General features: G+C 35.0%; 1 protein-coding gene across 1 annotated transcript in view; it reads left to right on the forward strand.

Moving 5' to 3' along the window:
• Positions 1-27,889, forward strand: part of LOC149770060 (protein mono-ADP-ribosyltransferase PARP15-like) — a 46,292-nt gene that overhangs the window by 1,968 nt on the left and 16,435 nt on the right. The window contains exons 2-5 of the mRNA XM_089949460.1: positions 3,323-3,384; positions 10,262-10,492; positions 11,368-11,478; positions 22,958-23,176. Coding sequence (XP_089805586.1) covers positions 3,323-3,384; positions 10,262-10,492; positions 11,368-11,478; positions 22,958-23,176 — 623 coding nt within the window. The remainder of the gene's footprint in view (positions 1-3,322; positions 3,385-10,261; positions 10,493-11,367; positions 11,479-22,957; positions 23,177-27,889) is intronic.

The following is a 27,889-nucleotide window of genomic DNA, read 5'->3' on the forward strand; positions in this document are numbered from 1 at the left end:
GGCTGCTAATGTAAATGTTAGAACTGGTACTAATGTCAAAAGACGGGAAGACCTAGAAATACAGGAAATTAAATCTATTTGGTTACAGATCACTCCAGAAAAAGCTAAGCCCAACTTATTTGGTTTTGTGTACAAACCCCCATCATCACATACTGATTGGTGTGAATATTTGAACTTCAAGTAGATAGAATTTCAAATGAAGAGAAAGAATTTTACATTCAAGGTGATATAAACAGAGACCTTCTCAATGATCAAATAAAAGTGAATTGGATATGGATTTTAATTGCTTCATGAGGTATGGAGCAAGTAGTAAATGAACCAACCTACCTCTAAAATGCTTGTTGACCATATTTATACCGATATAAAAGAACATGTTTTGGAAGGAATAGTTCCAAAGATTGGTTTAAGTGAACACTTTGCAATTTTTCTAACATGTAAAGTCAGTGGCAATTAAAAAAACAACATAATATCCATAAATCCATTACTTATAGATCTTTTCAAAACTTTAATACTGTTAAATTCATGGAAGATCTGAAACAGATTCCATGTAATACAGTCCAAATCTTTGAAGATATTAATGATATTTTAGATACTTGGGCAGAGATTGTTCATCAGTATAGTGAACAAACATGCCCCTTTAAAAACACACATGGTTAAAATGAACTGGAGGTGAAGCACCCTTGTATATACATAGTAATATATCTAGCGCCAAGAAAATGACCCTGTTTAATTTCATGTGATAAATATAAATTGTTTGTATCCCTGGTTAATCAAGTTACTAAAAGATGCTAAGAGTGCCTTTGCACTGTTGATAATGTTGAGAGTGTTTGAGTAAGTTACTGTTTTCAGTTGTTTAATGTGAAGAGCAAATGACTTCAATCCTTGATCTGGCGAAGTTTTAAGAGCTGTGCAGGTAATAAAAATCTATAACTTCCTATTCAAGTAATGTGTATTCACGAGGTACTTGACCACCACTTAACAACTGGCTTCTCTCTACTACATCAAGAACTCTAAGAAGAGCACATGGAATGGCTGTTGTCATCTGACACCTGTCCATCCTCTAGCACAGGTTTGGTTTTGCTAGTCCCATGAACTTCTTGAGGATTGCCATTAAACTTTACGCATTATTCCATCCCATGGTCTGATTGGCCCTAAATGAAAGTGATTGTGCTTGAAAATTGAATATATGGCCATCACAGCTGCCAACTTGAAAATCTTGTTATCACTACTCCAGAATGAATGGTCATATTGTCATGTAAGTTGTAGTACTAAAAGACCTTTATATGTTGCCTAGTTGGTCCAAAATGAAAATGGTGCTGGCTGAACCTTCAGTATGGCTACCACAGGAGCCATGTTTAAAATCTTGTTATTGCTACTCCACCCGAATGGATGGTCACACACATCAACAAAGGATTTTCACCTATATTTGTCTTACGCTGTTTTGTTTGACCTAAATGAAAGTGGCGCTAAGTTGACGTTCAATATGGCCGTCACAGCAGACAAGTTGAAAATTGCGCTATTGGTACTCCTGAATAGAAACTCATATCCATCTGGAAGTCTTCTTATGGTATCTAGTTGGTCTTAAATATATATTGTGCCAGTAAGACACTCAATATGACTACAACAACTTCCATCTTGAAAATCTTATCACTACTCCTGCTTAGATGAAAAGACATAGCAGCAGTTGGTTTTCACCAGAAGACATCTTGTGATGTCTAGTTGTTACAAAATGAAAATGGTGCTGATCTGACAAGTATTGTGGCCATGTCTTGTTATTGCTGCTCCTGCTAAATGGAAAGTCATATTGACATGGGGTTTCACCAAAGGTCTAAATATGAAATCTACTTGGTTTTGGATGAAAATGATGATGATCTGACCTCAAATATCCCTGAAAAAATGACCATATTGAAAATCTTGTCAATAATTTCTCATGAATGGATGGTCATATAAGAGTTTTCACCAATAATTTTCTAATGGTGCCTTTAGTATTCTCACACTCTCCCATTTGTTTTGACTCCCTGCCAATTTTAAAACTAAAAACATCAATGAGATAAAAAAAAATGCACCAAACTTAAAAATTTCATTCATTAATTTATAGTTTCTAACCTGATTATCACCGGGGGACCCAATGACTGTCAGCTTGTTGGTATTTCAGATGGGAGTTTCTTTAGTAACACAGTCAACATATTTGCATTGGTAAGTCCGTGTTTTCAAGCAACAGATGTGATTGTTCACCATCTTTGATAATCTCAGTAATTCCTTAAATTTTGGAGTTGCATCTCTTTGAACAAATACAGTAGTTCCTTCATTCCATTATTTGTTAAATTTGTCTTAGAAATAATTAAACTAGACATTGCAAATATTGGATGTACACAACATAGTTTTGACTGTAATGGACTGTTCTGGAAAGCAGAAAAGAACAGTGAGCAGTCTTTATGCTTGTTTACACAGCAAGCTTATATTTGCTTTGAAACACCAGGAAGCTGACAGTGTTAGGGACCCCCTGGTGACAGTCAGGTTAGAAATTATACATTGGCAAATAAAGGACTAAGTTTTATGGATTTTTTATATTATTGATGTTTTTCATTTTTAAATCTAATGGGGTACAAACAAATGGGAAGGTGTACAAATACTATATTTTGTCTTTAATGATAATAGTTCCAATCTTGCATCCAATATGACTGCTACAGTGGCTAATTTAATATTGCATTGCTCAAGAATATCAGAAATGGTTTCAACATTTAGCAGTTAAATAGAAGAACTTAGTTATATTGAATTTCTGGAGAAACTTTTGGACAGGAGAGCACAAGTCATTTCAGATTGATTTGTATAAATAATTAGTTTAAGGAGAAACTTTACTGATAAAAGACTTCAGGTACTTGTGACAATGGCTTGCCAATTTAGGCCAGGTACCAGTTAGAAATTGTAAAGCAATGAATCATTGAATGAAAGTATTAATGCTAAATATTAAAGCAGTAGCAAGTTAAGAACCAAATATGACACATTTTCAGTTGCATTTATTAATTAGGTATATTAACGTTTTCTTACTTGTCACAACTATTTATGATTCCTTGAATATTTTTATCTTAAATTTTACAGATATATTGCCCAGCATTAATTTTGGGGGACAAAAGTCTGGCAAGAGTCGTTAGACTGTTGGGATCCCTGATTATATATTTTTAGTTGAACTAACAGGTGGTCTTTTCACCATTTGCACAGGGATTATTTTATATTCTAATTCTTATCTTTTTTATACTGTGTTTAATATTTACATCTTTGTATTATATCAAATATTCTCATGACTTAATATTGCATATTTCAGGACTAAAGGGACAAAATTACATCAAGATAGAACTCAGACATGACCAGCTACATAATGTAGAAGTAAGTGAGGAAATAAATATCATTCTTCTGTGAGAATCAGCATCTTTTTCCATGATAAATTTAATGCTGTAAGCAGGAAGTTGGCACCATTAGTTAGACATGTTGGTTTCAACACTTGGCACAGTTTTTGTGCATCTGTGCATAAGTGACTATATTGAAGATAATTTTATTACGAATTTGGAATACAAGAGTAAATGTTTCCCTTTGTTCTTTGGTGGGTCAGGAATATAGATAACCCACAGAAATAATGAAATATGAAGGATGAATGTGAACAGTCCCCATTTAAACATAAAATTTATATTTGCTCATTTTTTAAGCCAGCAATAAAGTGGGTGTATTATGTTTTTTTGCCCATCTATCTGTTTTTCCTATTTAATATTTGCACATTACCTCAGATTCTCATCTTTGTAAATAGCTTGCATTTAGGGCAAGGAGGAACCTATTGATATCTTGATCTTGACTCATGGCACTGAAAGAAGGAAAACAGTTTCCACATCATAACTTGACTTGTATACCAGATACCTTGACCAGACTTTGTAATATGGCTTTCATAGAAGATAAAAAAAGACACTTATTGATGTTTATGCTCAAAACATCAATGGAATGGTGTCACTCTGACATAATGACAATATAAAAATGGGTTCCACACTATATCTCTGAGTTCTTTTTCACTTGCATTGACAAACTTTGTGGATGGTTTACATTTGAGACAAAGAAGACATAAAAGATATTCATTTTAAGGTGAGAAGATCAAGGTCAACATCACAGTCCCTGAAAGAAGAAGCAGTTAGTTCATAAAGAACTTAAATTGTCTTGTGGAATTGTTGTTCTTTTTTCAGGGACTGTGAAATTGACCTTGTATTGCATAAACTTTATAGGTGACTTGCAAGGAACACACCTATTAATTTAGGGCATAAAAAATCAGAAATCAAAGTCAGATGAAATCCAAAAAGAAAATTGTGTTTTACAAAAGACTAAAAGAAGAAATACCAAACTTTTTGGATTGTTTAGCATCTATTGATTTCAGATTCCAAAGGTCAAAGATGAAGATCATACTGACTAAATGATATGTTCCTTTGTGTCATAAATCTCATGCAGTGTTCATTAAATGGACTTCTGGGCTGCACCTTTGGTAATCGTTAGTGCCAGCCTAAAGACTTATATACAATGATTAACCTCTTTGTATGCTTTAGGAGTGTTGCTAAGTATTATCTTGACTTTCAATTTAAAACTCAGTTTTCAGGTACAAGAACATGCAATTGAAACAATGAACAGTAATGTGCATTTACATTCTCTGATTCGCCTGGATTACATTTTTATTTTTGGAGTAAATCAAAGTGAAGTAAATTCAAATTTAAAATTCCCCCAAATGACCTCGATAGGAAAATCATGGGGGATACGCATATTGTCACTCTATTTTAAATATTTTATATTTTTGCATGTTTTGCACATTCCCCTTTCTTGATGAGAAAACTGCTGATCTTCAAATGTTGAAATTTTGACTGCATGCTGTTTTTAGATTTCAGCCTTTGATCAGCTTCTGGCATAATATCTTAGGGTTTATAGGAGGAAAAATGAATATGTAATATTGGCATCACTTGAAGAGAAAAACTGTAATGAAATAAGATTTATCTTGTAAAGATTGTGTTTTAGTTGTTTATTTTAATTTGGTTTCAGCGTAGTCATCATAAATGTGATATGCTCTCTTGTATTCAAACATGATAAATGGCAGTCTTCTCTTACAGCTATGTCTGTGAATGTTTCTGTGAGAACCTAAATAACTGCCGTTGTATTTTGATCTCTAATTTGTGGATGTATTTGTTGTATTGTTACTCTCAGTTAAAAGCATACCTACATTGTATTATTGCATTAATTATGTCTTTTTGTTTCGAATAAGGCTTGAAAATCCTAACTGTGTAAGAGCTGGCGGTTATGATTGTGTGTCAGGTTAACTCATTTGAATATACCATTTGAACACTGTTAAAAATATTTTTGTGTAAGTAACAATTAAACTACCTTAAATTATCCTAGTCATTTACAAATGTGATCAGAAGGGTAGCAAGGCAACAAAGAAAAAATGAGTACCTGGTGAAATCAAAGCTATGTTTGATAGTTCAGTGTCAAAAAGTTATTTCCAAAGTTTATAGAGAGATCTGGATGAGCAGAAGTTTCACTGTTACTTGTAATGAAATCATGACAAAAATATTTCGCTAAGAAGACAATTTTTAAAAATCGTGTTTCAGCATTTACAGTTTTTTCTTGAAACTAATGTCTCTACTTTTGAACAATTGGAATCTTATATTGTGAGATAATACACAATGTATGTGATTTGTTGAAACCTATTGAAGCTACATTTTTCATGATCCTTCAGAGATTGGTTATCTTGAAAATAGAGGTAATTTAAACAGATTTCATTGGAAAAAGCTGTAATTGACAGTTATTTCCAACAGAATTATAAAAACAGTAGTGAGAGTCTGACTCATTAGCTTACAGCAGTTAAACATATGGAATGTTTTTGTTTTCCTTGGACAATTGTCTTTGTCTCTTAGGCCAATAACATACCCTTTTCTGTCCAATGAGTCTTTATCTCATCAGTTTTTGCTTTATTTCAGTGCTTTTTGGATTCATTATACTAATTTTGAAGGTCTTTTGCACCTTACTTAGCAAGTAGTATTTCAGACTGATTTGACCTATTTCCACTTCTCAGCAATGCTGATTGATTAACCAGTCACTGAGCATAATTAGACACATTTTGCTCAGACAAGGCAGTTGTTGAAGTAATACATTTTGAAATGATTCATCAATTTTTCAATTGATAATGGTGAAAAGGTGTCATTGGTGCTTTGTAATTCTGATGGTTGATATCCATATTGTCTAAATCAATGAGTTAGATTTATTCCTTTCTCAAAATCTTCATGAATCTTGGATAGATAAAGGTTTGTGGTTATCCACACGATCAGCTGAATGTGGTCATAATTGATGGCAATTATCAAATGTTTGTGTGCTCAAACATTCATAGAAAGGCATGTCTTTTTTATAATTTATAATTTTTTTTATAGAAGAAAATAGAAATTGAAATACAAATATAAATATCTGCAGTAGTATAATTTATATAACTTAGTCAATTTACATTTTAAGAATAATAAGAATAATTTTTTATAATAAAATTAATTTTTAATAAACATATTTCTTTGCTGAATAATGAATGTTGGTCAGAGGTTAATTTTGTAGGTAGAGTGATTTATTATCTCTCATAAGATCAGTTTATTTCCCTTAATAGTTTCAGTGCTAGGATACATATTCTCTACAATCATGGATTCTGGATTTTTTGTGTGTGCAATTTTGTTTTTGCTTTCAGAGTTATATATATTGCAGGGTGAGGGTAAGTTACACCCACATGAAGGCCACAGTAGGACAGTTCCCCCCCCCACACACCCATTGTACACTGGTTGTACATGCATAGACAGATGTCCAGTTTGGTGCCTCTGGACAGATCAAATTTGAGACTTCACAGAAAATCACAACACATACATGCAGAAGGAGCGAGAAGGGACTCTCTTCCTCCTCATCAGTAGTTTACCTTCTCCATTCGCCTGGATCTCTTCTCATGTTGGGAAAGACAACTGGGTGTGGCAGGAACAAACAACTACCACAGTGGTTTGGAGATCACATAAAGGCCAAGGATCCCAGAGATTCATTATGATGCAATTATAAAGGTTAGGGATCAATTCCCCTCCCAGTGGAGCAAACATGCCAGAGAACAAGTGGCACATTAGGAATGAGCATCACCCTGGTAACAGAGATGAGTGGATTGTGCCTTCCTGAGAGGGACAAGCAATGAGTTTGATTTGATATATTTAATGTGGGGTTGTCTAAGAAATCGTCAGAACTGGACTGGTCTTTCTCTGGCAACTGGTAATCAGTCACAAGTCATCCATTGATCACTGAGCTTCAAAGCATCAGTCACAAGTCATCCGCTGATAACTGGGCTTCAAAGCATCAGTCACAGGTCACTGCATTTTGATAATTGGTCAGAGGACAATTATTGGGTCAGTACTTTCCTGTTCCTGTCTTACCATTTAATCTTTATGAGGACAGGAACTTGGGTTGTACATGCCTGACTAGGAATCAGGATCAGATCGACATTCCCTCTTCCTTATCTTCCCATTTAATCCCTACAAAATGTGGGGACCCCACTTTCTGTGAACTGAGTCTTCTTTCCCACCATGTTATGGAGATCTTGGCCTTGGTTTCAAGGTAGGGCAGACATAATGGGCCGTGGACCTGCTTCATTGAATCTTACCTTGAATGACAAAATTAAAGAGAACCACCATTCACCTCCTAGATGGTCTAGAAGGGATCACTGATCTCATTTGCCTAGGAGGACTGCTTCTAGGTTTAGCCCCATCACTATACCCCCATGAATGGTTTCTGGACATCAGAAATCTGTTTGAACATGACCCTCTCCAGACAGAGATACTGGGAAGGGCATTCCTCTGCAATTGTGTTTGTGAGCTTAGGACAACAATGCCATTTCCTTTATGGTGGTCTGTGACCTTTTTGCACTGAGGACAAGAAGATTCTCAACATCTGGAGATTCTTTCTGGGGCCTCCTCTCATCTAAATTTGCCAGGCAGTGTATAGGGTGGTCTGTCCCACCGCCTATGCTCTGGCTGCTGGTTTCTGCCTCCAGCTATCAAGTTCATTCTTCAGCTTTGTCCCTTATGCCCACCATTTCTCCCCTTGACTAAGGTGTGCCACATGAGATATTGGCTGGAGTCTGGGCTAACCTCCAGGTAAAATCTTGAAGGCCTTGGTGCTTACACGCTAGAGATGATTGTCTCATATTCAGTTCTTTGAAGGAAAGAATCATTGTCTCCAGTGTCTCTTCAGCACTTGCATCGTATCATATTAATAGAGCTCTTGACAGAATTTCTTCATCTTAGTAGGAACACCACTTTGGAGATGTGTAAGGTCTAACTGGACCCAGTAAGAAATTTTAAAAATATTTGCCTCTTAAGATGGAGATGCTCTTTGGAACAGTTGTAAATTCAACACTCCATGGAACCATCTTGAGCCAGTTACCAGATAAAGGCTGCACTTTTGGTGAAAAATGACAACCATACTGACAGCTTTAAAGTACAATGAAATCTCTCCAAAACAAATCTCATCATTTTGAACTCATTTTTACATTAAAAGCCTTGCATAATCTTAAATCTGTTAACCCGTTAATATCTGAGATATTGCAGAAACATGATGTACTCTTTCAGTCTGGGAAAACTATTTTGTACTGTTGGCTGCCTAGTCTCACTGGTATAAAGAATAATGAAAGGCAGATAAAGCAAACATTCATACTTTTCCGATTGGAAGATTCTGTATACCAAATTGAAACATGTATAAATCAGCATGCTCATCATAATTGGCAATATATGTGGAATGAAAATTCCACAAACTTAAAATCATCGAACCCATTATTGGCTTTTCTGATATAGAACAAATCAGAGAGATTAAGTGGTTTCTGTCGTTTATGTATAATACACATTTCTGACTGGGGCACGCCTCCTGAAGGTGAACTTCAGCCAGAATACATACCTTGCCAGTGTCGACATTCCTTGTTGAGTATATTGATTTCCTCCCTGTTAGACAGCTTAAGTATTTTGACTTGAACTGCATGGAGAAAGTGTATGATGATATGCCATCTGTGAAAATTGTGCACTTTTAAGGGAATACAGTTTGTGCAACTGATTTTAGGGATGTTTTAAAGGTAACTTGTGTTACCTCTCTCTTATTTTATATATGTTTACTGAAATTTAAAATGTCCTTATGTTTTATATTTTATCTTCTTGTCCTTAATGCTTATTTTCCTAGTATTTTGTAAGAATGTATTGGTACTTTCCTTGAGCTTTACCCTTTTGGCAACATATAGCCACTGCTGTGCTAAGGTGCCATAAAACCATGAAACTCTCTCTCTCTCTTTCTCTCTCTCTCTCTCTCTCTCTCTCTCTCTCTCTCTCTATATATATATATATATATATATATATATAATTATTTAGCACTAAACATTAAGTTCTGTTTTTTTATTTGTACATGAACTGAAGGTGAGGCATGGAATAATATTTAGCTCAGTTCATTATAAAACATAAGAACTTATGAGATGGTCATTGACATTGGCATCAAAAGATTAAAGGTCAAGGTCACTGAATTAAAGAACATAAATTATTTCTTCTCAATAACAAAAGTTACGTCACATAATTGGACTATAGAGGATGACTTGCATGGGAGGTGGGGGTGGGGGTGTAAGGATAGACCATATTGACATAATGATATGAAGCAGGAAAGAAAGTATTCAAGGTTGCTCTGACCAAAGAAGAAAAACAATTTCTGCACATTAGTTCTATAGCACAGACCCAGACCAAACTTTGTAGATGGTTTACACATAGGGTAAGGAAGAAACCTATTTTTTTGTACAAAAATTTATGTTATCTACATAGCAGACTATTAAACATAGGATAGGGGTAGATTGTTCTGTTCTTTGTACTCTTGTTCACAATATTTATTAGAAATTATGTTTTTATAAATATGATCATGTTTGCAGGATTGGTTGTTGAAAATTGTGTTTTTCATGTGGTATGTCTTGACATGGAAAGTATATGTCAGTCTCTTCCATCAGCTTCTAGTGTAGGATAAGTCATCAGTTTATCAAAAATTTTAATGTTAATGAAGTAGTTTGAAATACTGTTTTTTAACTATTGGAAAATAAATCTGTTTGCAACCTTAAAGTCCTTAGTTCTACACCTAAAGTTATTCAGTTTCATAGAAATATATTTTCTGTTTGCAACTAAATGATAATTCAATACCTTTTTTTCCCCTTTATCAGGCTGATGTCATTGTTAATACAACACATTGTAGTCTTGATTTGCAACATGGATTTGTCTCCAAGGCAATACTTGCTGCAGCAGGACCAGAACTTCAGGATGAGTGCAGGAAGCATAATTGCCTAAACCTAGGACAATTTATTACTACAGGACCTGGAAAGCTGAAAACTTGCAAAAATATATTTCATGGAGCACTGCCAATGTGGGATCCAGTACCTGGAAAAAGTGAACAGGTTAGCATGAAATTACATAGGAGCATCATAAAACCTCTTGCCTTTCTACCAGCATCTTAAATATGAAGAAAAAAAGAGAAATCCACATTGAATTGAAAGCCATGACATCAGCAAAGTTTTTTATTCAGAGAAATGTGTGCAAGTTTAAGTTAGGCATTCTGCTGTCTGATAGGGTGACAAGTTTTTTGAACTTGATCAAAATATGTAAAATGTATTGCTGTTGAGTGTGTTTTTTAATGGAAGCTTCCATATATGTAATTATCATTTTGTTTAATTTCCATTGACTATTTTCTCTCTTTGACAAAAGCTTCAGCCAAACAGGAGCAATAAGGTGCGTTAAGCAAAGGAGCATTAAGAAGGGCTAAAATCTCTCTTGTGTTTCATTTACGAGATGTAAGAATACGAATATCATGTTATGCACGTTCATTTCCTAATGACACATCTGAAATATGGATAATATGTATAATATTTTGGAATCTTCTGTGTTGTTTTTTTTATACATGATCATTTCCCCAATATTATAACTAATTTTTTGAACATTAATTTTCATATGTGAAAAAAAACACATTAGTTTTCAGGTACGAAAAATTACATGAAATATGTTAATGTATAACTTGTTGCTACTGTGCAGCTTATTGTTTTCCAGACAATTTTATGATGAGAATTCATAAAGATTTCTGGTCCAACCCATGACCTGGGCCTGTGTACACTAACCTAACAATATTTTCCAGTTACTGTCATTATAAGGCTGCTTAGAAATAGATCAAGGAGAAAATTGCATTTGCTGTGAGTCATGCATCATGAATTAAGCATTTTTGTTACATGGATCATTTTTACTATATGAAATTACCTTTCAGTTAATTTTAATTTTGTAGGAATATACTCAAACATTATTGGCTAACCTTGAATTTAGGTTACTTCCCAACATGGGTGTCAGCATAGCTATTATTATGCTTGAGAATCATTTTGTTCCTTTGTCTGGCTGGGTACGTATTTAGTTGTCCCTATCCTTGCTAATCTGGTTTGTGGACTCATCTTGATTATGTCTTATTGTTATAATACAGCAGTGAATCAACAGAATTCAAATTCCATTCAGTATGACTCGCTATTCAGTATGACTTGCTGCTTTTCTTTTTTGGAAGGAGGTCACAAACCAGTCCTTTTTTCATTTATGTGCATTTTAGTGATTGAACACCTTCCATTCCGAAAAGTCAGTTTAGGATAGTATTTCTTATTATTATTACTTTATTATCAGCATCTTACCAAGCTGACATGTTTGCTAATTTTTGTCATCAGTACTTGGTAATAGTGTTGCTACCATCTTTAAAAAAATAGAAAAAAAGATACAATGATGCTGTCCTATTTTAATTAATGCATCAGTTGTTTAAATTCATTTAATGTAATCAACACCTAAAAACAGGTAAGTTCTAAGAAGTTTTATGCTCGTTTTTCAGATTTTTCTCTTTAAGCAGTGCCAAAGCAGAAGGGGGAGGGGTGGGCACAAGAAATTCTATTAGAACCCACTTCAGACCTGCCAACCCTTACAATTTGATTATATGTTCTACAGAATTAATCCTAAAAACGTGGACTTGCTGTAAAAAAGCAACAATTCTAGAAATAAGGTTGTGATAGTAAAATCAGGGTACTAGCTTACCTGTGCTAGATCTGGATCCATGTTTCATATTAAATTCAGTAAAGCTGGTCAGGAAACCAGACTAACCTTACAGAGGTACCAAAGATACTTTGAATTGCACATCTTTGTTTGGCAAAATATCTGCATGACCTCTATTGCTTATAAAGTCTCTAAAAATGGTGTCCAAAAAGCTATACATATTCAGAACGAAAGGGACAGTAAACCTCTTAAACAGTTATAATAATTCAGTAAAGAAGAATAAAAAGGAATTTTTGTATTCTTTGGGGGAAAAAGTAGGAAGTGCAAAAATCTTGTGTTGATTTGAATATGTCTCACAGAGGAAGAGATGATCTCCATCACCAGGAGAAATTGAAATAAAAGGCTAAGATTATGTAAAGTTGAGAGATGGCAAGAAATTGTAACAGGGTAAATGAGGTGTAAGGGTACTTTACAAATGTTTTAGTTGAACATAATGTTTACTGTTACTGCATCAGTCTTGAATCACACTAAACTTTTAAATCGATGTTTTACAATTTGTCATTAGTCTTACATGATATTTTGTTACACTTTAATGAAAACAGGTCTAAATTATGGAAAAAATTGACTGCCTTACTGAGAATATCTTGTTAGGGTTGGATGGTCTGCCCACCCCTTCTGCTTGAACATTTACAAGGGTAGAAAAAGGGGTTTTTCCTTTTTCATCTACATAATTTTCAAGTTTCTCCACCACTGAGTTCCTCAAGTCATGGCGTCAGATTGGGAAGTCTCTTTGGAGATGTATAAAGCCCTCATAGTCACTCCCTAGAGTGATTCATGCCCTTCCATGAGGTAGGAGCAGCATTTCCCTAATGTTTGGGACTTTGCTAGACAATGCAAGAGGTATTCTACCTCCCCCCCACACACACACTTTGAGACACTTTGGTCTCTGCACTATTTATTGGGTTCACACCCTTCCAGGCCCTTTAACCTCCTACTGTGGATTCCAGTGGGTATTTCCACGGTGACCTTGGCTCACCTTCCAGATCAAATACTGGAGTCTTTAACTCTAAATGCTAGGTCATTAGTAGCCACCACCACAGGTATGTTGCTATTTGCACTCTTCTAAGGTCTCGTTGGAGTGCAGTTAGAACCATCTGTGGGCTGCTTTCCAGGAGGCAGACCCCTCTTTGGCAGAATTGTTGTCTCCATGTCTTCTCAGGACTTCGGAGACCATCAACACCTGTCCATCTCACCTGCTACTCTTCCACTGAAATCAGCTAAACAAGTGAAATCATTCTGACTGGCCTCAGACTCTTGGGAACCATCCAGTGGACCATGGGTGGTCCTCTATAATCAAAGAAGAATGCAATCTTCACCTTTGTGATATTCCTCTTCTAGTAAGGTTCCCCATTCACTACCATTTGTTGAATCTTGTGCGATAAAAGGATAGGTGCAGTACAGAGGTTGCTCAGTGGTAATTGTAAAATCTTCTATTCCTGGATTTTACTGGTACCAGCAAAGGGTGAATATTTTGACTAATTATTGACCTTTCATCCTTAAAATGAGTTTTTTGTAGGAGGAACCTTTCAAGACAGACCACAGCCTCAGTCAGGAATGCCATAAGATCCAGTCACTGGGTGACTTCCATTGATCTTCAGGATGTGTATGTTCACTTCTCTAGCTTTCATCCTAACAGAAGAAGTACCTCTGGTTCTGCTTGGACATTTTAGTATTTTAGTTTTACTCTCAACATATGGTCTATCATAGCCTTTGCATCGAGAACTTTACCAGGATCATGGGATTAGTTGCAGCCCAATTAAGATTGCTGATGATTCCAATCCTCTGGTCCTTTGTTGATTAGTTGATCTGCAATGGCCAGTTTAGTCCTCAGTCTAGATCTGTCTTGTTTTCATCCATAGCAACTAATATGAGTTTTTTGTCCAACCTAGTGTAATTGCAGCTTATTCCTTCTCAAGATTTGGTGGTCATCAGTTTCCTTACAAATGGATTAGTACATGTCCTATTGGGCAGAGGGTACAAGATCCTGATCTTTTTGGAGGCAATGACATACAAGACCACATTGTTTTGATGTTATATTTCTTTATTTTCTGGGTAACTTGAACTTTGCAGCTGACCTGGTTTCCCCAGGCAGACAGCACCTGTACCCTTTGCAGTTTCTCCATTTGACAAACTGTAACTGCAACAGTTACAGTGTCTGATTTCTCTAGGTCTGGATTTCCACCATCATCTGATTTGGTGGACAAATCGGGACCTGTTGCTGTCCAGAGTCCTCACTCTTGTCTGTTCACAGAAACATCAGACTTTGGCTGGGGTGCTTATCTGCAACCTGATAGACTGATACATCAGGATTCATTGTCCAGGGAAGAAGCTACTCTCCACATCAACAATGTGGAAATGAGGGCAGTATTCTTAGCCCTACAAGGGTGTCTCAACAGAATAAGTGGTCGCTGGGCAATATGTTGGTAAAATACCTAAGGTAACAAGAAGGCACACATGAAGTCTTGGAACCTCATTTACAGGGCAGTCTTGGAAGGGATTACCTTCAAAATTCACCAGTTTCTTGGAAAAAAATGATATTTTGGTCAACAGTCTTTCCAAGAGGGGAAAGATTGTCTTAGAAATTTGTTTCTGCACTAATACATAGCAAATTTCCCATATAGATTTTTGTGAAAACCCTTAATGGACTTTGCAACAAGGCTAAACAACAAGCTCCCCCTTTGTTTTGCCTGTCCACATGTGATGGGCCTGTGCAGCAGATTCTTTCAACTTAAGGTGGTCTGTTCACTTATGTCTTCCCACCCTTCAGGATGATCCCACAGTTGCTTCACCAAGTAAGAAACTCCACTGCTCAGATCATTTTAATTGCCCATCTGTCACACTGGTGATTGTGTTTCAGTGATCTTCTTGACCTGCTGGTAGACCAGCCCAGGACATTACCCCAAATTATGACCTTCTTTTGCAGTACGGTTTCTCTCCTACACACAACCCACAGATTCCCCACCTACACATTTGACTCGTCTCAAATGACCTCTCTGTCAGGACAAGTTTTTGCAAAAAGTTGCCAGGTGCATCATTTAGTGCAGGAGACAATCTGATTAAAATGATGTCTCCACTGTTCTACATGAATATCTGAAACCAATTATTGAGGGGTCTTTTTCTGATTTGTGCTATAACCATAATTGCTAATTTTATCAGCTAATTAGATGAAGTCTTATATCTTTGCATTTGGAAGTCAGAGTAGTGTGGCTGAAGAGCATCACTGTGTACCAAATGATTTGATTTTCTTTCAAATTTCTGAAAGCTGCATTTCCATTGGCTAATTCAAAGGTTACTAGAACATGACCCCAAGTGGTCACTGTTGTTGTTGTTATAGGGTTTAATGCCATTTTCAGACCTGCCAACTCTTATGATTTTGCCTTAAGTCTTACGAAATTTACCCTTAAAATATGGACTTAAGGCATTTAACAAAAACTACGAAAAAATGATCTTTGCCGAAAAATACGGAAAATTTGTTCATCCATGTTTGATTTGGATCCGGGTTTCAATTAGAAGTAGTGAAATTGGTCAGGGAACTAGACTAATGTTATAGTAGCACATCAGACACTTTAAACTGCATGTATTTGTTCATGTGAAGCGTCTCTAGGATTAAAGTGTTGATTATATAATGTTTTTTAAAATGGTGTCCAGCAGGTGAAGCATGTTTAAGACAAAAAAGGGAAATAGGCCTCTTGAAAAGTGCTAATAATTAACACAGAAAAATAAAAAGGAATATTCAGGTTTTTGTGATTAAAAGCTGGAAGGGACACAGTTATGTTTACTGGACATCACATGCCAATCTGAGTATGACTCATGGTGGGAAATATGATTGCCTTCATCATGTGAAATGGAAAAAATAATTTCCAGGAATTACATAAAGTTGAGAGACAGCAACAAGCCATTGAGTTCCATAGGGTTTGGAACTAAATTTATGCAACTGTACTAGTGGTAAATAAAGTCTATGCATACTTTACAAACTTTTCAGTTGAACATAATGTTTATCGTTGCTGCACGTTCCGAATACCGAACTTTTAATTATGTTTTCTAGCTTTACAATAACAGTTTATGGTATTTTATTACACATTATTGAAAACTGGTCAGAGTTATGGAAAAAATCAACTGCCTTACTGAGACAGACTCGTCAGGGTTGGCAGGTCTGCATTTTTCAGCACAAGATAGGCAATACATGGCAGCCAGTATAAATGGTGGAGCAAGAACCTGAGTGGTTACTGTCAGATCTTCATGTAGGACAGTGGAGTTCTGATTTTAATCAGATTGGTGCAGGCGATGATCCATATCCAAGGTAAGTGATGCCAGGTGGGGAATCTTTTGCGATTGGTGCAGTAGGATGTATGCGTTAATCCTAGCTGCCCCTCTATAAGCACAGTGGCTGAATTCTTTTTGTTTTTGAAGAGAAAGAAAGTCTGGTTTCTACTTATCAGGTGCTATAGGGCAGCCCTGTCCAACAATTTTCAATGGGCCTGGTAGTTGGTGTGGTCTCTCACAAGTAATCAGACATTTCCAGCTGCAATTATAAGACTGGCACCTCACTTGCTAATGCCTGATGGAATCTTGTCTATTGTGGTCACAAAGTCCAATCCTCAATGAACCCTTTATTGAAGCTTCTTTTGAAAACCTTACCATCGAGACTATTTACTTGCTCTCCTTAGCATCCATAAGACCTAGGAACAAGGTTCATGCCCTGTCCATAGGGCAAGGTTGACTATGATTCAGTGGATATTTTGAGCCAGTTTATCTCCTTTGCCAACCTGGTAAGATCACTAGTCTTAGTTGTTTCTGTGCAGGGATGAAAAAGATTTTTATAACCAGTTCGGGGTTTTCGTATTTATTTTGCAGCTTTTGTGTGACCAAAGAAGGGAAGAAAGCATCGTTTCCAACAATTTAAGGGCTCAGCTGATACTTTGGCTTTCACCCTTTCCAGGCAAATTAACATAACTCTTAGGAGAGCGTATCAGTTCATTACCTAGAGGGACCTTTCTTTCATGAAGATTAAATCCCATGAAGTTTGAACCATTGTTACCTTTAGGCTCATATGACTCATTCATCTTTGGAGGATGTGTTGAAAGCTGCACTTTGGCACCTTGTAATTTTTACCATCGCTCTTTGGTGCTGATAGTAGTGGCACAAAAGTGGACCATGTGTATACCATGTAGCCTACACTTGTACAGTAAGGATTAGTATTCCTTGCCTTTTCCTTCAATAGTTTTTGTGAACATCAGCCTCCCACTGAACTGGCAAATTCAGCTATGCATTAGCAACAGGTTACTTACGTTAAAATGTAGATTTTTGGAGGGCTGAAACTAATTTTACTGATGTAATACTTGTTTCTATTGCCAGATTCCCCCCTCCTGCCCTGATCTCCCACTAGTTTTAAGATTATGTCCTGAAAAGGAATGAAGGTCAATGCACATGGGTTAGGGTCATGGGTTGGACCAGAGATCTTTCTCAAAAGTCACCCTTTGGTACTATAAATTCTCATAGGGTACTTTCCATCGGGAAAATATTAAGCAATGCAATAGCAACAGGTAAGTATTACATCATTAAAATTAGTTTACCCCACCACAACTCATGTCCCTCTCCCACTATATTTTTGATACCAACTCAGTTAAGAAACTTTAGGATGAGAAAATCTTAGACCTTTTGATGGAACTGATTTTAACCCTAAATTTTAAGTATTGTTTACTTTTAACTGTCATCTTTTATTTCTATATCTTCTACAGAATGCTAATATCTTTATATATTTTAATACTTCATGTTTATGTATATTTTGAATATCTTACCTAAAGTTGTTTGTGAGAATTCTTTTTCTCAAGTTTTAGAACTTTTAATCAATGTCTTACAGCCAGTGTTGTGGTGACAAACTCTAATATATAAAGGATATCTAAATTTTTTGAATTGATTTTTGATGAGTGAATTGGAAACATTTTATTGTCATGAGTGGCATGGATTTTCATTTTGTTATATATTTTGTTAAGGCAAATGTGATTAATAACTGCAATCCTGTATCAATAAAATGTTCTAATTTTAGGACAGTTACTTTTTACAAATTAAAATGCTTCAAATATGTGACTCTTCATATGAAAGTAAAGAGACTTTTGTTTGTGTTCACACATTTTCTTGTGCAATTAATGCTGTGAACATTGTTACAGTGTTGGTACTGCAGAAACATTACAGTTCTCATATCTGACAGACTTGGAGCATAATGATTTTAAAGAAAAGATTTTAATGAACATAAGTTTATCTATAACAGTTTTTGTTCTTTAATTTGTTTATTTCTGCATTCAGTCATTGGTGGCTTTGACAAGCTTGCAGTCAAAATTTGAGTACAGATGCTGCAGCTAAATGTTTGATTGTCAGTTTAGTTTGTTTGTGAAGTCAGTGCTGATGTATTCCCAATTTCTCCATCATTGTCAAGCATGATTATGATTGTGATGAGATTTAAAATTGCTACTTTAACAAATTTTTTATAATATTTAATCAAGAGTTATTTCCTAAAGACTTTTACTAGTTGTCATCGGGTATAAATGGTGCTGTATGGATGAAATGGAGCGAGTCATTGATAATTAGCATGATTCATGTGGAATTAAAACAGTTAAAACTTAATCTTTAATGCCTGCTCTTTCTTGTTTGAAGTTTATTGACTATATAAATGTATAATGCACTTTCAACATTTTAAGATTCATTTTGATGGAGAGAGAGAGAGAGGAAGTGAGGGAATGAGAGAGAAAGAGAAGAAAAATTAAATAATCATAAATGTAACAACTCTAGTTTAATACCACACAAGTCATATGGTCGGATCAAAAATAAGGCAGGTCTGAAGTGATTTTGCCTCTGTGGTGGTGAAAGTGTCATTGCAGTTGTGCAGTATAAATTTTCACCCACACTTCATTATTCATTGGTCAAGCCATTTAAGTAAAACATTGACAAACTGGTACTACATCTATTAATTACATATTTAGAGAGCATAAATTAGCAGTATCAGGAACAAGTCTATGACATGAACATGTTTAAAATATTTTCCTCTGTTGTTAATTATTATTCCCAACAAATGAAGTTGGCAAGGAATATAGAAATGGGCTTCATCTGCATGACACGTTTGTTTCAGGAGCAAAAGATATCTTTTTGACCATTTTTCTTTCTCAGAATCCATTCACTATCCACACCAAACCAAAAGTCCAAAACTGTTTCAGATATGTCTATGAACTTTGGAGTTAACTAATCCTTCAGATGCATCTATTGCTATTCACAAATAATTAAATTACAGATTTGTAGGGTTTGCATCCGTTTTTCTGTACATCTATCCATCTTCCACATGTTTCTTGAGCATAATTTTGGAAATGTTCAAGATCTCTAGGAAACTGATTAGAGGTGTAGATGTGGTTTTTGCAGTTCACATTGCTTTACTTTCAGTATATTTTTATTGCTGTCCATATGTCCATCCATCCATCACTGCCACTTTAATTCCCGATAAAACTAAAAATGTATTATATTTGAGATGTATTTTTTAAATTTGGTACACTTATTAGACTAGTGGTGTAGATATGTCTTTGCTATTTACAGTTCAGTAGTTTCAAAATGTTTGCATTCATTCGTTCAGCCCACTTGAAAATCTTGACATGGAGTTTTACTTGAAGATCTCTTATCATGACTTGCAAACATTGCAAACTTCAGCTCACACATTCCAAATACATGTAGTAGCCAATTAGTGGACATCTGGAAAATTACAGTATAGCTACTTCACCTGAACAGATGGTCATATCAGTTTGGGTGTTTCACAAAAAGACTTCCTATAATCTTTGATGTCTCAACAGTTCTGTATATTGGACCACTCTGGTGGCCTAGTGGTTAGAGCATCTGCCTCAAATGCGGGAGGTCATAGGTTTGAACCCCAGCCGAGTCATACGAAAGTCTTATAAAAATGGTACTAACAGCTGCCTCACTAGGTGCTTAACATTAAGAGGTTACTGTTAGAACTGGTCGGCTTCAGTGTCAGGATAATGTGACTGGGTGGGACACCATGCTTCATGTCTGCAGCATGATACCCTCAGTGCTAGACATCACTATAAACTGCCGCATTGCACACATCATAGCGATATGACAGAAAATTGTCAAAGCTGCTTTAAATATCCAAATCACACACACACACACACACACACACACACACACGGAGTCCTATATAAAGATAGTGCTGATCTGACATCAATCTATGGCCAACATGGCAGCTGTTTTGAAAATCCTGTTATTGCCACTTCTCCTGAACACAAATTCAAATCAACCGGTGACTTCTTATGACATGTAGTTGGCCCTGAATGAACATGGTTTTGCTCAGACATTCCAATGGCCATAATGACTGTAATCTTGAAATTCATCTGTCTAGTTGGTTCTTACAGAAAACAGTTTTGCATGAACATTCATAATAGTGGCCTGCTTGAGACTGTTGTTGTGGCTTCTCCTCTGGATGGTCATGTAAACAAAAGGGTGGGGGTTGCACTAAAAGACTTCGTATGATATCTAGTTGGTTCTAAATGCAAATGGTGCTGAACTTATATATATATATATATATATATTTATGTTTGATTTAATTTATATTTAATTTAATTGTTAATTTAAAGTTTTTTTACAAAAATTACATTACCTGCTATTTTGATGTAACTTTATTTACTGGATTTGGACATTTTCCAGAAATTCAGTTTGACCTGAGTGTTTTCGTAAACACATAATAATAGAAACTTTGTATATAATGCTGACCTAGTTCCTGACCTTGATTCAGAATCAATAAGAGTTGAAGTAAAAAAGAAAATTTACAATTCTTTCCCGAGAGTAAAAATCATTGGTTTTAATCAAGGCCATACTTGGAGTACATGACAAATAACATGTAGCAATTGTTTCAAACTGGTTTTTCCAGTGGACTGACCCACATACAGGCATCTGTTTTGTGTCATACTAAGACAATATTGATGTATTGAGAAATAATAGTTATTCTTGCCTTAACACTTGAGAAGTCAAAGTGTTTTATGTTGTGACCAGTTTCTTTGGGCTAATTATTTTGTTTTCTTCAAATTATTTAGATTCCAAGAGATTATTTTTCCCTGGAAATACTTGTTCTCTAAATTAATTCTTGGACAAGGGCAGCTATAGAAATTTACACAGAATTCAGACACTGGGATATTATTTTCTGTGATTCATTGAAGAACTTCTGACAATCAGTACAACCTCAACCACAGCATATGTCATCGCCTTCCATTTTGGATTTCATTGGAATTCGAACTCAGTTTCATTAGGACTTTTTATTACTGGGACTTCTATTTTTTAATTTCTTGGATTATTTTTGGATTTGATTCATTCATAGAACCGTAAGTTCTCTTTCTCATTTTTACCTTGTTTTTCTACAGAAATAAATTATTTGTTAAATTTTAAAAAGCTTGTTGTCTTCACTCTTTTCTTGTTACTGTTTTAATGTATCTAAAACGTAACAATATATAACTTGTGAATGGTAAATGTGACATTTTTAACAACATCACTGACTACATTAGATGGGTATCTGTCCAAGAGGGGTACTTAAGAACATAAACTTGTCAGTGCCAGTGGATTCTGGCTGTAAAAAAGTGGGTGGCCACTAATCATGTGCATGTTCAAGAGTCAACAGGGGGACCACTGTGGTAACTACTTTTGATTGAGCTTGATTTTAATCCTAATGTTAATGCTTCTAATTATGATCCTTTTGTTTCTAATGTTAAGAGTCTGTGCTCTTAAAATAAGTAACAGAAAAGAGTGGAGACAACAAGCTCTGTGAAATTTAACAATTAATTTATTTCCCTAGAATAAAAAGTGAAAAGATGAGAAAAAAGAACTTATAGTATTGTGAATTAAATTAAAAAAATCCAAGAGTTAAAAAACACAAGTCCTGTCAATGAAAAATTCTAAGTGAATCTCAGTTTAAATCCCGATGAAATTCAAGATGGAAGGCGATGACATCTGTAATAGTCAGCATTGTACTGATGTGTCAACAGTCTCTTGTTGAATCACAGAAAATATTATTCCAGTTTTTTAATGCCATATAAATTCCAGTAGATGTCTTTGTCCTAGAATTATCAGAGCACTTTGTATTTCCAGGGGAAACAATCAATTGAATTCATTAATTTGAAGAAAATAAAAATTCAGCCGTAACTGGACACAACATAAAACGACTTGACATCTCAAGTGTTAAAGCATGACTGATAGATTTCTTATCATAACATCAGTTATAAGACTAACTAAAATGCAAAACAGATTCCAAATGGGGGGTCAAGAGATTATCCTTCTGGAAAAAATAGAAGCTTGTTTATCAATTGACACATGCTTGATGTCATGTAGTCCAGGTATGACCTTGACTCAACCTATTGATTCTTACTCTGAGAAGGATAATAAAAAAACATAAAAAAGTTGTTTACTAAAGCTGTTGCTGATTTTGGAATAAGGTCAGCAACTAGATACAATGTTTGTATTATTAGTTGTTTACAATGAAAATAAAAAAAATAAATAAATCAGTAAGGTCAAACAGAACTGAACTCTGTTCTGGACAATATCAAATCCAGTAAACAATATTACATTACAATAGCATGTAATTGAATAAAAACAATTAAAACTAGCAAACAAACAATGAAATTACATATACATAAAACTAAATAAAGCTTTTGCTTACACTTAGTATATTAGCTTATATAATCAGTTTTGTAAAGAGCACAATAACCAGCATCCAAACTGTCATAAATTTAAGTTAATCTTATTTTTTGCAGATCCTAAAGTGCTTCATGAAAAATTGCTTGATTCAGGCTTCCAGAAATGGAATGAAGTCCATTGCATTTCCCTCAGTTGGAACTGGAAATCTCAAGTTTCCCTGGCATCAGGTTGCAATGACAATGTATGAATCTGTGGAGGATTTTGAGAGACAAAAGAAGACTAGTTTGGAAACTGTCATATTTGTCATCTACCCTGAGGACAAAATGTCAGAAGAGGCAAGTTGAATTTGCGTTAGATTTGTACTGTTACTTGGATTTCAGATGTATATATTCAGTTTAGACACATTTTCATTGTTAACTCCAAAAACTTTTATTAATACAGAACACGTTAGCTTTTGATGCCCTGAGTATGCCTTTTACTTGAACCACATTTGCGATTGATTAGATCAAATTACTGATTAATATTAGATACTTCAGTAATGTTAGTTACATAACAATATTTTAATATGTAATTAGATAATTTAAATGAGTTTACTCAATATACAATTGTGTCTGCCTGCTCTTATACATGTAAGATTTGCTTGCCTTCTTTTTTCCTGCCCCCCTTTTACCTGATTTGATTTGATTGTAATTAACATGATAGTTCAAATAATTTACTTTCCTTTTAACTGAGTGTAACAATGCAACAAGCACGTCAGCAAATCACAGATCAGAACACGGCACTTAATTATGTTCTCATGGAAATGCATACATGCATAACTTTGATGGTTAATTGATAATTTTCATGTTTGAATGCAAGAATAAATTGGACAAACCCATGTCAACTTTGTAGGTGAAGAATAACAACTATTTGCTAGATGTTGTTCAGCCAAGAAGTTAATAAAGATTATGATAACCTTAGACAGCTTGTATTAGTCGTATATTCTTCCAACATGTAGGCATGTAGGTGTGTCTGTAGATAATAATTTATTATGGAATGACCATATTGATAAGCTTTGTAAAACACTGTCATCCAAAATTGCCCTTCTCAGCAGAATCAAGAAATATTTACCTATGGAAACTTGCAATCTATACTACAAGTCATATATTCTTCCAACAATGGATTATTGTTCATATGTATGGGGAAACTGCTAAATCTGAGCTTGACAGGATTTATAAACTTCAGAAACGAACAGCACACATAATTTTAGATGCATCTATTGATCATCCCTCAAAAGCATTGTTTACTGAACTCGAATAGTTCACAATATATGCCAGGATAGATTTTCACAAGGCAGTTCTTTTATATAAATGTCTACATGGAACTGCACCAGAGTATCTTTAGGAATTATTTAGGCCCTTTTCAACACAATACCAGTTGAGATCAATATCACATGGAAACCTTCTAGTACCAAAACCAAGAACATAACAATTTAAAAAGTGCTTCCAATATTCTGGTACAGTTCTGTGGAACAAGCTTCTGCTACATGTAAAATCTGCTGAAAATATTAGAGTATTTAAGAAGAGATATCATGAGCATGTATGTGTTTCTAATAGATAATGGAATTTAGTATTTTAATACTAAACATGTTAAAATACACAGTAATTATTGCTATATTCATGTAATGTGCACTGTTATATTCTTTTTAAGAGGGCCTCAAGGGAGAACAGTTCTTGACTAATGAATCACCTTCTATAAATAAAGCATTATTATTATTATTATTATTATTATTAATTGAAGAGTGATGTCAAGGTCTGTCTTGAGCAAAAAGTGGAAACTTTTGAAAATGCTGCTTGCTCAGCTGATGATTATTCCAAAGTTTAATTTGTCAGTAAGTCTTCTACTCAGCAGTTTTTCCTTAAAAAAAATTATCTCAGTCTAATACAAGCATTTACAAATCTCAATCTGGCATAACTTTTAGAAATCAAACATCTGTTAAGACTGATTAGAAATCCTTGTCTCCTCCTATGTGTACTTATTGTAGAAAGAAAGGGCATATTTTTTGTTGCTACAAGTTGATTAATAAGCAACAGAATAAAGACAGAGCTATTCCATGTGCCCTTATTTTAAAGAGGTCAATGTCACAGTGTTGTATTGAAGGCAGTAAATTTATTGTGTCAAATAAATCCCACTTCTGAGCCTCTTTTCTAGAATTATGAAATATGCATGTCAGAAGGTTCTGTATTACTTGTTCTTGATTTTGCCAAGCCTATCCCTATTAAAATATTAAGGGACCCAAGCTTCGCAGTCTTTTTTTATCAGGTACTTTGCCTTTGTCTAAAAGGTCTTGTTCTAGTGAAAATGTTCTTATTCAGGGAGTAAAGTGTGGCTTTTCTAATGTTCTCTCCACTGTGTAAATTTAGCATCAGACTTAGTCTCAGAACTGTTGGAGCAGGACCTTCTTTACCTATAGAGGGTATTCATTTATTGCTAGGCTGTGACCCAGCTGGAGATAAGGTGGTGGTTTGTCTACTTTTAACTGACATGCCTTGTTCGGATCAAAAAGTTGATCCTATTGATAGTAAAATACCTGATTCGTATCCTGCTTGTGCAGCTACCAGTACTGTGACAAAATAGGGTTCATAAAAATGATGTTGATCAGGAAATTATTCCATTAGCTGACACATTGGTCAGTCATTTTATGAGGTCAGTTTTGCGCCTAGTATTGATCAGTTCATAGATATTGATCAGTAATCCTTTTTTTACTACTTATTTTCTCCACTCTAGTCAGGGTGACAAAAGACATTCACTCATTGAACAGGCAAAATATCCTGAGATCTCCTATTTATTTGAGGGGGTTTATATGTGAAACTGAAGAAATGCAAGTCCCCGTTTGTTTCTATGAAATTGGGGTCCTTATGACAAAATGAACCTAAGGTGTCTGCTGTTGGCTAGTGATGAGTGGTTAGTGAGCTATGAAATTGTTATTCCAAGGTCATATAGACAGGAAATTCTTAGTCTAACCCCATGAAACTCTTGTTCTTGGTCATTTAGGAGTCGGTGTGACTTGTCACAAGATCATTAATCATTTTCATCGGCAGAAAATTGAAAGAAATGTTTCTAAATACCATAGTTCATGTCGCACATGACAAATGAAGGAAAACCCATTCAGATGACACCTAAGGCACATCTTCAGGCAATTCCAGCATTTGACAAACCATTTAGCAGAATAATGATAGACTGTGTTGGTCTCTTACCTAGACCAAGTCCGACAACCAATACTTGTTGACCATAATGTGTGCATCCAAAAGATTTTCAGAGCAATTCATTTGAGAAATATTAAACTTATAACCTCAGTAAAAGCTTTGATAGTTTTTTTTTTTACACTTCCCAAATCTGTCCAGTGTGATCAAGGGTTGAATTTTCCAGCAAGTTACACATGAATTAGGCTTCCAGTTGCCTAAATCTTCAGCCTATCACCTTAAATGTTAAGGGGCTTTGGAAAGATTTCATGAAACTTTGAAGAGTATGATTTGGTCATGTAGGTTTGATATAGGAAAAGATTGGGATGAGGGTGATCATTTGCTCTTGTTTGCTGTTAGGGAATCAGTTCAAGAATCATTGGTTTTTAGACCTTTTGAATAAGGTTTTGGACATGCTATCCATGGACCATTAAAGTTATTAAAAGAGAAACTTCTTGCAAAGATTCAGAAATTAACCATCTTAACTATGTCTCTTTTCCAAATTTAAGGCTTGTGAAGAAGTAAGAATATTCAATCTACACAGACAAAATTGAAATAACAGTATTAGAAAGCTTATTTTGCTGTTTGTTTTTATGGCTGACACTGTGAAACTTGCTACATATTATGGTCATCATCTGAAAATGTACATATTAACAAATCTTTGTGATACTGTATTTGTTGTAAGAGTATTCCCATCTTTTACTTACAGCTAGAAGTAGTGTATGACAGAATGTTGTGAATACATTTGCTTTTGGAATTTTTAGTACATATTGTGGCCATTATCATTGTTGATTTGTGAGTCTCTAAAAACTCATGTTGACAAACTGAAAAAAGAAATATGGTTTCTCCACCATGACTCAGGCTCATGTGAATCTTCAATTACCAAAACTGTGGATATCTTTCACTTGGGTAAAGGACCAAATTGATATTGATATTGATTTGGGGGTCAAAGGTCCATGTAATCGACTGAAAGAAAGAAATTGATTCCACATAGTAATATCACTTCTACATCACATCCTCAAAAATCCTTTAAATAGATTACACTTTGACTTGGGGTGAGGAAGAACACTATCAAGTTCAGGTCAAAGGTCAAGGCCACTAAGAACTTACTGCACACAAATTTCAGTTATCGACCATATATCTTCACCAAAGTTTGTGGATGACTCACATATTGGAAAGAAAGCAGTCTGCTGATTTGGGAATTCAAAATGTCTGTTACTGTGATTCAAAGAAGAAAAACTGATTTTGCATGATGACTTTAGACCATGTACCTTGACTAAAGTTTGTGTATGGCTTGCTCTTAAGGTATGAACAAGGAGTATTGATTTTTTGATTGAAAGGTCAAGTGTCAGGATCATTACATGTTAACACATTAACCCTCTGAAGTTGTTGTTTTTGGCCTGAAATTCGAGTAGGAAACACATTTTGAAAGCTATTTCTGAATACATCCTAATACATCAACTTCCAGGTAATTTTCCAATAACCTAATGCCTAGTTGTGTTAGAAACATCGTTTTTCATTGGCTATTTTTTTGCTCATGTATGAGCAGAAGGGTAAAAGTTGGAGTTCTTTATTTTTGTTGTTGTTTAAGAGACCTATCATTTTCTTATTGAGACCACTCTTTATTCCAAATGCCCATCTTATCCTACTTTTTGCAAAGGTTCATCTGTCTGTTTGCAGTTCATACCAGTTTGCCTTAAATCCAAGACCAAAAAGTCTAAAATCCAGATACAAAATCAGATTCTGACCATGGGCGAATTTTGGGTGGAAAAAAATCGGTTACAAAAAATGAGTTGCAGCTAGAACTTCCAGATAATTTGGTATCAT

The sequence above is a fragment of the Sinohyriopsis cumingii genome, unplaced genomic scaffold, assembly GCF_028554795.1.
Source record: "Sinohyriopsis cumingii isolate HCF-2022 unplaced genomic scaffold, ASM2855479v2 utg002790l, whole genome shotgun sequence".
Taxonomy (NCBI): Eukaryota; Metazoa; Mollusca; class Bivalvia; order Unionida; family Unionidae; genus Sinohyriopsis; species Sinohyriopsis cumingii.